This window comes from Strongylocentrotus purpuratus, unplaced genomic scaffold, assembly GCF_000002235.5.
Source record: "Strongylocentrotus purpuratus isolate Spur 01 unplaced genomic scaffold, Spur_5.0 spur5_scaffold_19, whole genome shotgun sequence".
NCBI lineage: Eukaryota > Metazoa > Echinodermata > Echinoidea > Camarodonta > Strongylocentrotidae > Strongylocentrotus > Strongylocentrotus purpuratus.
In genome coordinates this window covers 22,489,707-22,505,898 of record NW_022145604.1, presented here as the reverse complement: position 1 = coordinate 22,505,898, position 16,192 = coordinate 22,489,707, and the positions used below count along the sequence as shown (strand labels likewise).

The following is a 16,192-nucleotide window of genomic DNA, read 5'->3' as shown; positions in this document are numbered from 1 at the left end:
CATGAATGAAGTGACGATATCACCTCCCCGCTGACACAAGCAGCGAGCCCCTTCAAGATGACACCCACGCGGCCCTAAAGTACTACCGTTTTCCCAGCATAAAAGAATCACCAGCTACGCTTCCACCGTCGCTTCGTCGCGCTGTAGCTCTGCGGAAATAAGCTCCTGGGCCCCCTCGTCAGGAAACCACCAGCAGAAGAAAATTTCACTCCTCTCAATACTCTTCGATGCTGAGCGGCCGACAAAAAAAAAAAGTTAGTTCGAAGCCCAGGGGTTCTTGGACTCCGTCCTCGTGACAACCCTAACAGATCCACATATAACTAGTTGACGGATGTGAGCTAACAAAAATCTCTGCAGCTCTCCGCTGACGTCGCTAATATATCTTGAAGTTCCAATGGACGTAATGTCCGCATGGGTTCGAACCCCATCCGTACTACCAATTGAAGCGATCCACGGCGAGACGGCCCGGTGGCCAAAACCGCCCCGCCTAGTACCGACTCAGAAAATGTTAAAGTATAGCTTTAGTTCTTGAAGTGTAGAAAACGAAGATAAATCAAAGTCACTGAAACAAATTCTTGATTGGAGTTGAAGATTTATTAAAATAAACGAAGAATTAATAAATCACGAAGTTCATGTTTTGGGGCTGGGCAACCCAATCGAAACAAATTAGCAACTCATGTCGATCGTAACGGAAAAGAGGTCCCGCTCTAGAGACGCAACTCGGTTTTTATACCCCCGAACTGACACGCCTCGCGCACCCAAAAATTGAGGCGTGTCACACAGACGCATTGCGTAATATCAATCCACCCATAATTAGTTTCCGTATTAAAAGGTCCTATATTTCTTGGCGAATTTACCCCCAGGATATAAGGCGCTCCGGATGATCCGCATCTCTATTCCTCACATACTTCTTTCACGCACCCACCTGTGTCTCTTACATTCTAATCTCTCAAACAAGAGATGCAAATCACCCGGAGACCCAACAACCCTGGAATATAACAAGGGATAAATGTTGCTATGTCCGTCCACACTAGCGAGCCCACATGCTTCTGGCTATTACACACCTGTAATCCTCACTTCCCCTCTCATACTATTTCGATAGTGTGAACAGACCCGGCAACAAGGAAAAACCCTTCCAATTGTAATACAAATCTATTTCCCAAATTTGCCTGATTAAATTTAAGTCAACTGTGGCGACACGCCCAACGACACCTAATCCAATCGGCCAAGCCGAAAAAGTAGAGCCAAAATTAAGAGCGCAACGTCTCGGAACAGGTGTTAAAAATAGCATACAAGGAATTTGCCTTGTATATGTACGTCAATGAACCTTTGAGGAAAACGTAAACACGAGAATATCCATATCATTACAGTAATTTAGTTCTTGTAGCTTTAATCTATCAAAAATCTGGGCCCTGTCTCATAAAACTTGATATCAACAACAAGTAACAATGACTCTTATATGCTCCTGAAATCATTGCATTTGATTGGGCATGAGCAAATTTCTTCTGGAAACGTGACAATTTTATAAACAACATTTTTTATGAAACAGGTCCCAGTACCAATGAAGAAATTGTGCAATTTTCTGGTTGAACCCGTATAAGATGACTAATCCCCAATTACAATATTTCAAACCTGAACCTTATCTTATCAGCCAAACATTCATGTGGCAAGTTCATGATGACAGGATGTAGTTGATCACTTCTTTTACAACCAGTGAGACTTCCTAGAGCTGCATTCTAATTGCCTATTGTAAGCAAAGCAAAAGGTATTTTCTTTTCCCATGAAAACAAGTACAATACAACCAAAAGCAATAAACAAAATGGAAGATACATGATTTCTATATAATAGAAATAATGCACAAGTAGATTTTAAAGGAAAAGAAATAAATACATGTATACGCTACTCAATAGCAAGGCATATATAAAGCAGATAAAGCAATACATCATTTTACAAGGAGGGAGGCAAATACAGGTGCTCAATCTTCTCACCAGCATTATTTGTGCGACATGTTTCATGGTGTGAATTTGTTTTGTTTTTAAACTCCAGTCGCATCAAAACACCGACGACAAACAAACTTCTTCTTTTTTCTTGGGGGGGGGGGGGGGTTATGTCCTTTTCATTTGGAGTATTGTCAGTCTGGTGTCCATCTCGGTGGTGTAACGAGATGTAGGCCTACATTGTAGGTATCAAGGATCTATGTAATACTGGCTCAAGAATACCATTCCCTGGTACACATTACACAAATATATCACCAGTACCCGTTTCACACAGCCTTTTTTTAATGACAAATGACAAAAAAAAAAATCAGTGACAAATCTGCTGATAACCAATCAAAAGCGAGGATTTCAGTAGCTTATAACAAAAAATGTAATTTGTCACTGATGACAAGTTCTGTGAAACGCCCCCAGATGGTTCAAAAGAGGTACATTACTGTACAATCAAATGTGTGATCATATCTTCCATACAATAACCCTTTCCAACAGATTGTAAAAGTATTCTAAAATACAGCTCAACTAATCATCAATTGGAGTAATACATCAAAAGAATTGTGAAATAATGAAATGTTCAAAAAATTGTAATTTGCAAAAGAAATAAAAAAATTGGACATGATTAGGGACACACAATAACGTTTGGTCTGCCTAAAACAAAGAGAAAAGTTTCCTTGATGTAAGTACGGATAACGCCAAATGTCCAAAGTCCCAAAATACGTTTCATTTGGTTTAAGGTTCAGCAGTAGCTGCGTCACAAAGTAAAGAACTGGGTGATAAAGCATGGATTCTACAACACATTCTTTCCACATTGTTATCAATATTTGAGATACGCAAACACATAATGGCACTGCATTCCAGCACTGCAAGATAATGAAATGGCAAATCATCCTCATCAATATTTAGTTAGAGCCTCAAGGGGACTTTGTAAGCTTAAGCTTATCTGCCTGGGCCTGTACCAGGCGCCGATCGTGGCAGCATAGAAGTCCACCAAACTCTTTCAAAAACTAATCTCACAACTCGATGCAGAGAGACCAAAATATTGTAACAAAGTTTGTTATCATTGCAAACTCTTTTGTAAATGAGATAATCTCATTCGTCATTAATGGACTTTGTCTCTGTTTGAAAACAGACTGATTGCTTCCCATACCCTTGTTTACTTAGATCTACATGCACATGCAAAGTCTGAGTAAGAGGAGATGAAATGCCTTAAATCGATTGGAATTGGAAACACATTCTCACAATGTCACAATGAGTTTACATTATGGTTGCTAAGTTAAACGCACTGTGTACCTGAATGTGGTAAATGGTAACATAATGTAATATCTATTAGTGTGTGTCATGGATAGTTACAATGAAGAAGAGATAAAATCTAGGATTTTAGTAATATTGTAAATGCGTACTCTCAACATGTAACATTGTTTCCATGTTTTTAAATATTGTGCACTTTTACAATAGAAGTCTTAAAACATCTATGACATGGACGATATGACGTAATATCAAAGCACACTTTGAGCAACATATACATTCATCAAAGTGAGAGGTCTTTAAGCAAAGATATAGAATGAAATCCCCTTAAAAAAATATATGTACAGCCATGTCGTACTATGTAGTAGCTTTAAAACAGGTACATATCTATAAAATAATAACATAATTATGATTGTAATATGCAAAGTAAAAACATCAGTCAAGACACTTTGTCCCATAACTTCAATCAGTAAGTATCTCTCATGTTAGAACAGATTATGCGACTGAAATGCAGATGAGTTTCATGGCTGCTCTGCAACTTCATTCACACTTACTGATACTAATCAAGTGGCAATGGTCAAAACCAAAGTAAATATCATCTTGTCTGGACTCTGGAGCCAGGAGGGCGTTCACTCGGTGCAAGACGATGAGCGCTAGCACCCTTCTGGCTCCAAACAGACGATATGATCAGATCTAAACTTGGAAGACCCGAGGGCAATTGATGTCAGCATTTATAAAGTAAAATATCTGCAAATCACTGTATGCAGGTTATGGCTCAGGACGGCTACTTCAAATTCTGCATTGTCCGCTCATATCAGCAGGAAGACCTTTTAAGTTTGTGAGAGGTATCCTCACGTATCTGCCACTTTCTCACTAACATTTAAAGCTTAAATGAACAGAGTTAAGAAATTGAGTGACATGTTAACTGCATCTCCATAAATTCAACCAGTCGCTCCTTACCATAGCAGCACTAGGGTCAATAATAGTTCCTGCGGGCACAACAAGATGTAGAAGACTTCATTCCCATTATCTACCTTTAGTCTTCACCAGGCTTCTCACCAGGAACTTGTTTAAACTTGGTCCAAATGGTGCGGTGCATGTCCTTCCAGCATCCCCAGGGGTGGTTTGGGATGACCAAAGCAATTTAATTGCAGGTTGAAAGCATGCATCATCACATAAACTACTTGCTGATTCACCTGTCTGGGAGTATTCGCACTTGGTATTTTCTTCCATGAAGTCCCAAATGCTTGGTCGTCGCATCAAGGGTGTTAAGGGCCGGCAAAACCATGGTCTACAAGACTAGTTTCTGACTACTGTTCATACATGAAGATTAGGAAAGAAGCTATGTTTCACCCTCACTCTAGACATCACGTTTCAGCACAAAATTTGTCATCGTGTATTTAACATAGCATCATCAACAATCTTCACAATTCTACTTCACGTCCTTGTGATACACTGCAGAGAGATGAATGCATTCAATGCTGAAGGCGAGCTAAGGAATCACCAATTTGGCAATGTCAGTCAAAGCCTTGGTTGGGAAGGGTACTTGATGGTACAGAGTAGGTTAAGTACAAAAAGTAGAACTTCTATTTCCTCTTCTATGGTGAAGAGAATATAACGGGCAAAGTAGAAGGCACCAACTCAACTTTTTATCTTCGGCAAAATCCATTTCCCATGCAAGTATTGCAGATTTCGCAGAACTATTCACCCGCAACCTGGACGGCCATGGCTGTCTGAAGTGTTCAAACATCGCCGTAAGCATGCAGCATGGAAGTACATCTTGAAGCTGGCAACATCCTGTTGAAGCTGCATCTGAGCAGACATACACTTACTTAAAGTTCTCCTGACTAAAATCAGAATTCTGCACTTGCGTCATTTTGGTTTGCTCTCGGTGGCATCTAGCCTCTTTCGTTGCACTTTATACAGTCAGCTGCGGTTGTAAGTTCGGATTTGTATCAAGACAAATCTTATAATAAAAGTCTCTTTCTTCAAACGTTGCCTGATTTAACTCATGTGCTCCTTCACAAATTGACGATCAACCTGCGAGAAAGAGGAAGAATAAAACATGTATATAAACAAGGGAAACGCTCTCGGCGGTCTCGCCTGCATAACGCAATTCAATATGATAAACCAGAATGTCAATGACGTAGCGCTCATCCGCATCTCACAACAACAAATATCGTAAATTTTATGTGGTACACTTTTGAACTGGTCAAAAAATAGAAATTTGATGCCCTGGAAGGGACATAATTTCATTTCATTTGCATAAAGTACCATAAATAATCAATGGAGCAAAATCTCACAATTCTGTGTAGAAGTTTAGTGTACCAAAGTTAGCTCTACGATATAAAGCAAACCAAATGAAAATCGGTCGAGAAATGAAGGAGAAGAAGCCTTTTTTGTGATTTCGAATAAATTTGCATAAATTAGCATAGATAATGAATTTCACGATTCTGTGTAGAAATTTTAAATTCCCTCCTAGCCCTATCATATGAAACAATCAGAATCAAAATCGGTTGAAAAATAACGAAGAAGAAGCATTTTGAAAAACTTAATGTTGATGCCACAACAAAGTCTAAGTTTGTTGACCTTAAATGGCCTTTGACCTTAACTTAGTGACCTGAAATTCTACTCACATGATTGGGGATACTTGATTACCCTATAGTCAAAGTTTAATTGACTAAGAACTTATACTTTAAAAATTATACCAAAAATTCAAAAACTTAACCTTAGGTTAAGTTTTTGATGTTGACGCCGTCGCCGTCGCCGTCGCCGTCGCCGCCGCCGTCACCGGAAAAGCGGCGCCTATGTCTCGCTTTTTGCTACGCAGGCGAGACAAAAATTAGATTAAACTTTAAGAGGTTCTACAAGACGTGCTCTGGCATCAGTTGCTCCACATTCAATTTCTAACACTATCCAAATAATGAATTTTAACCCAGAACCCAACATCATACATAATCCTGAACATAATACAAAAGCCAATGGTGAACCTACACCTAACTCTATACCTTGGTTGAAATAAACCCTGTAGCAAATGTAGCGATAGTGTGTGTAGGATCACCAAATTACATTTTTAATACCAATTACAAATTACTATATTACTAAACACTATCTACTGGATTAATTGCATAGAGGTATGTACACATTGTAGCTGGATGCTTGTTGACATCTCAATACATGACTACTGATGAGAAGGTTGGGCGCAAAATTGGTAGAATCTGGTAGATGCCCCATTATCTCGTCTCCGCCCCCCCCCCCAAATATGCTACTGGTCTTTAGTGACATGTACAGTCAAACCTGTCTATAGCGACAGCCGACCACCCAAGGAAAACACAAAAAGTGGTCGTAGTAGACAGGTGGTCTTTGTAGACAGGTTCCTTTAGCACATGTTTCAATGAGAAACCATTTTTAAGGGAAACAAAAAATGTGCTCTTTGTAGACAGGTGGTCATTCAAGCAGGTTTGACTGTATATTGTTGTTGATGTGTTATACATTTTGTTGATGAACTCACCAGAGCAAGCTGTCTGCCTATATTGCCTATCGTTACACCTCCCGAGAAGAAGACGCATGGAAGCCAGGATCGCACGTACAGGAAGTCAGGCTCTGTGTATCTGTAAGAGAAAGTATGCTTGGAATTATTATGTGCACATAATCTTTACATCTCTTTTTCTTTTCTTCTTTTCTTGTTTTAAAAGTGCACCTTGAGCTGAGCATTTCCTTTCGAGTGGATTTGGCACCTTACATATCTCATACATTATTAATACTACTATTATTATATAACCTAGGCTTCTATAGCGCATTTCATCTTCAAATAAAATAACAATGCGCTTTACAATAATAAAACAACACAATTACACATAACTACTAATTCATGAACTAAAGAAATATCAACATAAGGACAAGATAAATCAAAATCAATCATTATCAACATTACAGAGAAATAAAGCAAATTATGACAAAGTACAGTAGTGTAATTAAATTAAATCATTCAAATACTTGTTATATCCATACCTGTATACTCCTTTATACACAAGGAGTTGTGTGATGAGAGTCGCTAAGAAGGCAATAGTCAGGGCCAGACCAAATCCACTCCTTGACCGATCAAAGAGCCACCACAAACCAAGAGACATTGCAGCCAAAGTGAGAGAAAACTGGAGGTTGTTGGCAAATTCGATTTTCTGAATTGTCAGCTGGTCAAGGAAGAAATACGACTCTGTGTCCATGTACCAAACATATTGATAAATGTATTGATAAATGTATTGATAAATTTGCACCTTTTGTGAAAATAATACAGAGAAAACGAGGGAGTGCTTTTGATTCTCAGATTAAATTGATGAATAAATTCTTCTATTACAAAGCTTGATATTTACCTTGTATATCATGGTCTAATCATTGCAAAATGATTTCTTCTTTTTTCTCAAAGGTACATGTACAAGCTAAGGTAACCTATTGTGACCATCAGCACACAAATGCAAAAGTACCAATCACCTGTTACCACCTGGTAAATCAATTTACATTTGTTTCCTATCTTACTTCCAATGATAATCAATTCCACTCCTTCAAGCATGTAATGGAAGAAACAGATTTCAAATGATATCCGTTATATAAAACATGCAATTACATGTATGAGTGTACAGCACATTTTCCACCAACATTTGCTCCTAGATACATTGCCAACAGTACTGATCAAATTCCATGCAGCTGCAACATTTGACTCAACACTACATGAACATCATATTTCTATTTATCAACTAAAAACCTGTCCCGAAAAGCATACCCCAAACCCTAACCCAAAGCTAACCTAAAACTTAAATAACCTGAAACTCAATAGCAACCCCAGCCTAAACGAAAAATCTTTGACGAAATAAAGCCTGAAGTGAACGCTTCAGAGTAGATTGCAGATCACAGTGTGAACATGATTATTCTCTGATTTGTATTACAAGGATACAGCACAAGCATGGTTGATTCCGACGAAGACGGCAAGACATCGCATGACATGAGACCATTCTCTCTTGTAGTAAGGCGTTTCTCCAAGCTTATCGTCTATGCAAGGGTACAGCAGTCCTACAAGTACTGTGGTGAGAAGAAACAGAATGTAGAATGATTGGGTTGATTAAAGCCCCACTGCACTACTTATAGCTACTTGCCCCCTCTATAGGCAAACAATGCCTAATTGGTGACCATCGGTCCCCATGATGCCCTTTTTCTTATGTTAATTGAGAGCTGATTTGATTAGATAACAACCTGCCAGTGACCATGCATGGAGGTCTAATCCCTCCTGGCCAAACTAGTGCAGATGGGCTTTCAATCACAAATTTAAAGGTACAGTCAAACCTGCTTTAGCAACCACCTGTATGGAAAGACCACCCGTCTATAAAGATCACATATTTTGTTTCCTCTGAATATAGTTTCTCATTGAAACATGTACTTGAGGAACCTGTACATAGAGACTACCTGCCAATGAAGGCCACTTTTCATGTTTCCTGTGAGTGGTCTTTATATACAGGTTTCACTGTATATCCAAAGTCCTGGTATGAAAGAAATTGCCTCTGTGCAGAAAACATCTTGAAAGTAAAGATATTGAAGGTAGGAACATACTTTCATAAACAACAATTTTCTTATTTTTTTCATGATTGGAAGTTGTTTAAAAATTTACTAATAATATATTCCTCAGAGATTTCATAGATGCAAAATGTGAAACTTAGGCGCATTTTCTTTGTAACTTAAAGGTAAACCATTCAATACAGCACTCTGCTGCTGAACCACAATAGGGGCATCCCAATGATAATATCCAGTGTTCGAGTGCCACTTTTTTTTTCTTCTTCTTTTGGGGGGTGGGGATCTTCAGATCAACAATATTCTCATGAAGAAAAAAAATCCAACTTACCAGCAGCCGAGCCACAGAAGGGAGCGACCCACCAGGCCGAGGAGGATATACTGTCGAGTGTCTCGGGAGGAAACAAGGTGACGTTATTTTGGACTTGAAGTAGGTTCAGTACAAGGGCCATCACGATGCCAATGAGGAAGAGAACCACGCCGCGTCTGCACAGGGATCGACACAGCTGTGGATTCGGTAAACAAAACAAAAGACATCATTAGGCACTCAATCATCATTGTAATTTGTAAATGTCATGTGTCTGTCCCTTATGAGTGGTTTGTACGAGTACAAACACAGACTTTACATCACGCTGTCATTTATGCAATGGGAACATGTATTTATTTACTCCCTTTTGTTTGCGTCAAATAAATTTGTAAAAATAATCTTATTGCAGAAAGAACATTGGATCATGAGATCTGCTTCAAACTTTCAAATAATAATAAACCAGTAATTTTATGGGTGTAATTTCAAAACCCCTGATGATAAATAATTCATTCAATTCATGTGCACATATGGGATGTACCTTGCATCTTGACATGCCTGAAGAGCCACAGGCAACTGCCTGTGTCATCAATATCATTAAGGTAAGGTAAATGTGATGATCAAATGTAAATAAATTGCCACCATTGGGGCTCGAAATTGTATTTAATGTAGACATGATGTTTATATAGGCATTATGCTACACGGATAAAAACTTGAGTGACCTACCTTGACCTTCTGTCTGTCTAGTAGAATAGCCATGGTGTGGCCGAAGGAATGATCGCTCATGCTCTCCTTAGGCTGCTGACCGCTGGGTATGGACGGTTGACCGCTGGGGTTTTGTGCAGGGGAAGGTGTCCCCTGAGAAGCCATGTTTGTTGTTCGATTACGACTCGTTCGTTCGGCAGACTGTATCTCTTCTACAGTCTCTTACAAGATGTGTCGGTTAATTACAATGTACAAGGATGGCGAGCCATGCACTTGAGAGTTGAACAAGCAGTGACTGAGCTCACTGTTGCAGTATTTGTGTAACCTTGCTATAAGTCCTTGAAGACAGGAAACCAGATCATGCGACTTTTCAGCAGGAAAACATGAAGGTTGGGATTAGGAGACCTTTGCAAGATGGGATCTGTACGTGGAAAACAAAGGAGAGAACAATCAGATATTAAAAATACAGGTAATATTATATATAATACAATAATCTAACCAAGGGATTCTTGTATACATGTATATCCAATAATTGTCATGAATATTCTACTTCATTGCATACATGTACACTTCACACAAAGCTTTGAGGAAAACTGCAAAGCAACATCAAGATAATAACATGACAATCACCAAACATCAGTAAACATTCTTTCCAATCGACTTGAATGATTTACAGGCCAATGTCAATCATCCAGGCATGGGCATTATCTTTCTTGTACCCATTTTGTAGTCCTCGATCAGGCTTCCTTTTTCTGCACACCCTTTATACACATATAACCTTATGAGATAACAAGATCATTTGGAATTCAGCCAAAAGTTATCTTTGCCCTATCCTTTAATTTACAGCTCAAGGTTATTGAAAATCCTTGCAAATATAACTTTGTTTACATTTTTTCTGGTCATTAGTCAAGCATGTACATGTACACATACAGTATATTACAGAGTCATATGCATGAAGGCACATGCATAAAAGGCACATGTACATTGTGCATGTACATGCAAGAACAGCACTCTGCACTAATCAAAGAGACTATAGTCACAGACTAATACAGTAAGACCTTTCAAAAGTCGATGTACTCCTGAAAATGAGTCAGAACCTTTGATCTATGAAAAGGTCAATATTTTTATCAAAAAGGGGTAATTCACAAAAGTTAAACCACCATATATTGAAATGGTTATTGCAGTAATTTTGTTAAATCTAAAAAATTAAAATGTGCACTTTGTGGATGATGAAAAATGAGAAAGCAATGTACATGTAGCTACATGTAGCTCAGCCTGCAATTAGAAAATAATGCTACTGTCGAAAGTAGACATACTTACCAACATTCTATTGGCAAAATACATGTAGCTTGTAAATTGAGCTCACATAAAGTATTAATGTACTGTATATAATTTACCGGTAGGCATCAATTATATAGTCAACTCCCAAAAAGTGCAATCATGCAGACATGCACTATGCTTTTACATACGTGTAACAGACAACATCTAACTCATCGAAAGTGTACGACTTCCCTGCAAGGACTCTGTCTGGCAAATTGAGAGATGCAACAGGAAATAGAAGTTGACTTTTTTTTCTCCAAATCTCATAACCACTACCTCATGATATAGAGAGTTGGAGAGTACAGCTGCATCGATCTACACGCACATATCAGATATACTGTAGGGTACATAAATGGGGACACACAGGTTCATGCAAGATATAAAATACCATGCAAATTGATTTCTAATACATTCTGCTAGAAAGCTACGTGTACCAACACAAGATGGAGTAATCTGCATGGCTTAATCTTAATCATTGTACCAGGACAGAGGGGGAGGATCACAGAGGGAACCCCACCGCCCCCCCCCCCCCATGTTTTGTTTTTTGTTTTTTTATGTCAGTGTCAGATATTTTCTCACAAATAGAACCCGGCTTTTTAAGCTTGATAACCTTTGTTGCGTCGTATTGCTTTTGCATGTCATATTTAAAGGAAATTTTAACCCCCAACCCCTTACAAAACCCTAAATCTGCCCCTAAATATGTTACATGTACAGATGCATGTACCTAAACATGCTTCTGAGAGCCTGGACACAAAGCTGACAGGCCACTTTCGCCCTTGGGAACAAGGAAACGTGACCAGTGCAGCTTGACCACTTCATATTCCAATATATATCCTTACGAGGTCAAGGCAACTGAAATTGACCAGTGACCTACATTGCATGCAGCCTGCATCTTTTGTGCACAAACTGACCTCCATAGTGAACCTGTCCTATATATATATTTACATGTGCTGTACAACAAAAGGCTACCCGGCCTAAATGAAATGTACAGTGCACACTGCACTTCAAACTCACTATACTTAATCTTATAAAAGGGACAAAGCAGTACAGCTAGCCACTTTAGGTTTTGGGAACAAGCAAACGTGACCAGTGCACAATTGAAGCAGGTTATCCGCTTCATATTGCAAAGCCCTACGAGGTCGAGGCAAATTAAATCGACCAAAACAGTGACCTACATTACACTGAGCCTGCATCTTTGGTGCACAAACTGACCTCTCTGCTCTATACAGTACATGACGTACATGTACAACAAAGTACTATACAATTCACACTCTTGCTGTTTTATGTACATGTAGCTGTGCTGTACTGCTAGTTGCGAAACCCAGGAGTTTGAGGTCACTTTTATCTCAGAGGAAGAGTGACCTACATTATGTACATCACTGATTCACATACATGTATGATATGTTTCCTCAAGAAATATCTTATATGACCCTAATTTTAGAGTGAAAGTGGTCTCACTTCTACGACTAAAGTAAACATCTGCACTGTGGCAATTAAGCTGCTCCAACAGCTATATTTGGACGTCAGCCCACTTCAGTGTGTGTGGTATGCACACTACAGGCATATGAACATGTATGAACATGAATGCAGCTCTATACATTATCAACATAACTACTGTATGTACACGTACACATAGAAGGCATACAGTATTAATATTACACAAGATTGGGAATGATTGAACATACTATCTACTATAATGTGTTATGGCTCATATAACAGTTTAAAATTGACATGGTAGACACTTAATTTGGGCCAACAGTTATCTTCTGGTTATTTATGATTTTTATGATTTTACTTGATCATTTTCATTTCAACAACATTATTATTTTTAACAATTTTTAACAATTGTTTTAACAACAGGATTTTTTAATTTTTATTACCTTGCTAAATTTGATAATCAATTAACAGAATGAACATCTAAATTTGGGTTTGAAGGGTTTGAGATTTTGGCCCTTTCCATTTAGAGCACAACAAATGGGAGACCAGAATACAACATAAGCTGCATTTGTTGTTTGCAAGCAAAAAATCATAAAATGTCAGTAGCTGCATTTACCTGCAATGCAAGCAAAAGTCCTCAAATGTCGGTAGATAGCAACTACCGGCAAACACGACGAAAAAACAAGATTGAAAAACCCACCTCTGGATTGTGTCTTTTTTTTTAAACGCCTGCCAAAATTTCACTGATTTTTTTTTCAGTTTAAATGCTGCACACTCTCTAAGCTACGGACGATTCCATTTCTTGTCACGTGACACTCTTCGCTTCTGTGCGATCACATGCAGAACAGCGCAAAAAAAATGAAATAAAGAAACAAAGTTTAAATGGGTTTCTCTAGTACCAGTGGTGTACATAACAGTAAAAAAAATTGATGACTTTTCAAAATGGTGTTGTTTGAGCTTTGTTACTGTAAATGGGCCTTTTGGTGTGTTATGGTTCAATGCTTCTAATCTTCATCCATCCAATTTGAAAACTTGGATATAGGACAGGGGAAACGTACTCTACGCACTTTCGTTTTCAAGGGCTGGAGTGTTATCATCAGTGCTGTGGGAAATTTATTTACATATTCAGCAGTTAAATAAAGAGGAAATTGCAAAAGAAAAAGGTCAATAAAGGATATTTTCCAGATGGCTATATGTGAAGTCATTGCCATTGGACTTCTTCTTCTTTAGTTTAAGTGGCGGTGGTTATTTTACCTGGCTGCTAAGAAAGCATAAATGCTTGTTATTAGTAAGCAACCAGACGGCTGACGGCTTAATTTAGGTCCTCTCTGAGGGACCTGGTAATGATGATTAATGGCTTACCAAAGGGCACTAGCGCATCAACTTGGTTTTGAACCCGGGTCACCGCTGCTCTACCAACTGAGCTATCACGCCTCCTCCTTCTCCATTCACTAAAGCTACACAAGCCTCGTCCAATGAAGGGTCTGGTCTTGTCATTGATGTTGAAACCCTCTACTAGGCTCTAGCCTAATAATTATTGACAGTGTTTTATTCATCGTCTTATCCATCTGCTGGTCTTTGGCCTTTCTTATGTTTTTTCTCACTCTCTCTTTCCCTTTCTTCTCCTCTTTTTTTAAACCCTTTTTTTAGACTTTAAAATGCAAGGCCAAGGCAGCCTATGAAAACATGATATAGGTCTAGATCAAGACCTAGATCTATAACCTGTCATGTGTTATTGTCAATTAACATTCAACATCATCCATCCATGAACATGATAAGATTTACATATTCACTCTCAGTCCACTGATATTCGGGAGAATCTTTACTGTCAGCTTTGCCTTTGGTCTGGAGTCTTTTGAGAATTTACTTTGTGTTGAATCCTTTATTCAAATTAATAACAAATCACGTACCAAATTATGATGATCTAACAGTAGATGCTAAAATCTAACTTGAATCTTGATCTAACCGAAATTGAGACAATTTATCTCATATTCATCATCATGATCATGCTCGTCTAGATTCTAAGTCTGACAACACAGATGCACTTGATGGTGGAGCACATTTCGCTTGAATCATAACCATGCACGTATTCGCAGCTAACATCAACAACATTCAATTCATCAGTTTTCAGACACATTTGTCATTAGTTTTGATAAGAAACTGCAAATTAAACTTGGTTCCAAATTGTATGAATTAAAAAATACACTCACCTAGTGCTCGAACAGAGGCTGACACGTCGTTCGTCGAAATCAGATGAGTTTGCAATGAAATATTTCGTATGTTTGGCCTCCAAATCTCGTATAAAAATTGTTAACGTGATCGTATGCTACGAAAGGTCACTTGTGCTCGCCCGCGCCGCTCTCAGAGATATCAGCTCAGCTGTTGTGGTACGATCGCGCGATCATTATTATTATTATAGTAATTTATGCAAAATGGATAACCAATTAGAAGCCCGAATCGGTCGGCTGACTGAGTATACCTAGTCTGTACTCCAAGCGCTATTTTTATTAAACACGAATGAATATTATATTTTTAAAGCTAAAATAGCAATTTAACTATATTTAATCTTAGATAAACATTAATATGCAACTCTCAATTTATTCTTACGTATCAAATGTGATTTTTGTACTATTTTTATCATATGATAAGTGAACATGAACCATAGGATCCATGATATTACAAAGACGGTGTCTATATATAGACTATGAAAACAATCACGCCCCCCACACTCCCTTATGCATAATTCATAAGGGTGTTCTCACACCACTCTGGTTGACCTTACCCTACTTTTTGTGCACATGTCCTTTATTGACAAGTTGAACAAAAAGAAAACAGAGGAGATAAAATAGGTCACTTTTTTGGTCTCAATCAATAAACGCCTGCGCCTGTATTCTATTACGTCTATGATTTAACACAGAATGATGGCTATTCATGTAGTATGCCCTAGTTATTTCCAGCTAAAAATCGAATGATGTGATAACATAGCCAGGTCGAGAAAAAGGGCAGTCCGCGGATCGCGAGACGTATGAAAATCAAAAGATTTGTCAATCAAGTTGTGTAGATGTAGATCGAGGCATCAAACCAAAGTAAACAAAGTTGTACTAGGAGGAGTCATCAGAGTTTGTTAGTAGGCCTACGACACTTGGCTGCGTCAATACACTTACAGTTTCTACCCTCGGTCCAACTGATATATCCCTAAACCCAAACCTAACCTTTAAACAGAAAAGTTAAATTCCAACGGCATTTGAAGGACAATATTAATTTAAAACTTCCCTCAAAACGAAAGGGCTTGAAAATGGCTTTTAGTGGGAAAATAACGACCACTAGTTGTTGAAGCGACTTAAATGATTGCAATCACCTAAGTAATATTCTGATTTTCAGACCCTTGTAACGAATGGTCGTACGTTTTGTGCTGAGAAAGATTCAATCAGTTTAATTATGGCCATTACAAGTAGTGGTTTGTTGATGTATAGACAATTGCTCATGTACCTGTTACAGCTCATTTTATGTCATTACCAAAGAAGAAAAATGTCAGTCATGCAGTCAGTCACTATAGTGTCTAACAGTGATCTTTAGAAGGTAAACGAGTTTCCTGCATACATTGAATATTAGGACACTGCTAATATTTAAATTT

The 16,192-nt window shown here is 38.3% G+C and overlaps 1 protein-coding gene across 1 annotated transcript; it reads right to left on the bottom strand.

Moving 5' to 3' along the window:
• Positions 1–575: 575 nt before the first annotated feature.
• LOC592390 (insulin-induced gene 2 protein) lies at positions 576–14,941 on the bottom strand. Its single transcript, XM_030990600.1, has 7 exons — positions 14,769–14,941; positions 9,823–10,222; positions 9,124–9,298; positions 8,185–8,309; positions 7,248–7,414; positions 6,748–6,847; positions 576–5,276 (listed from the first exon to the last, which is right to left on the bottom strand). Exons 2-7 carry the CDS (start codon positions 9,964–9,966, stop codon positions 5,241–5,243), a joined length of 747 nt encoding a protein of 248 aa, XP_030846460.1. The 5' UTR covers positions 9,967–10,222; positions 14,769–14,941; the 3' UTR covers positions 576–5,240.
• Between the last annotated feature and the right edge of the window lie 1,251 nt (positions 14,942–16,192).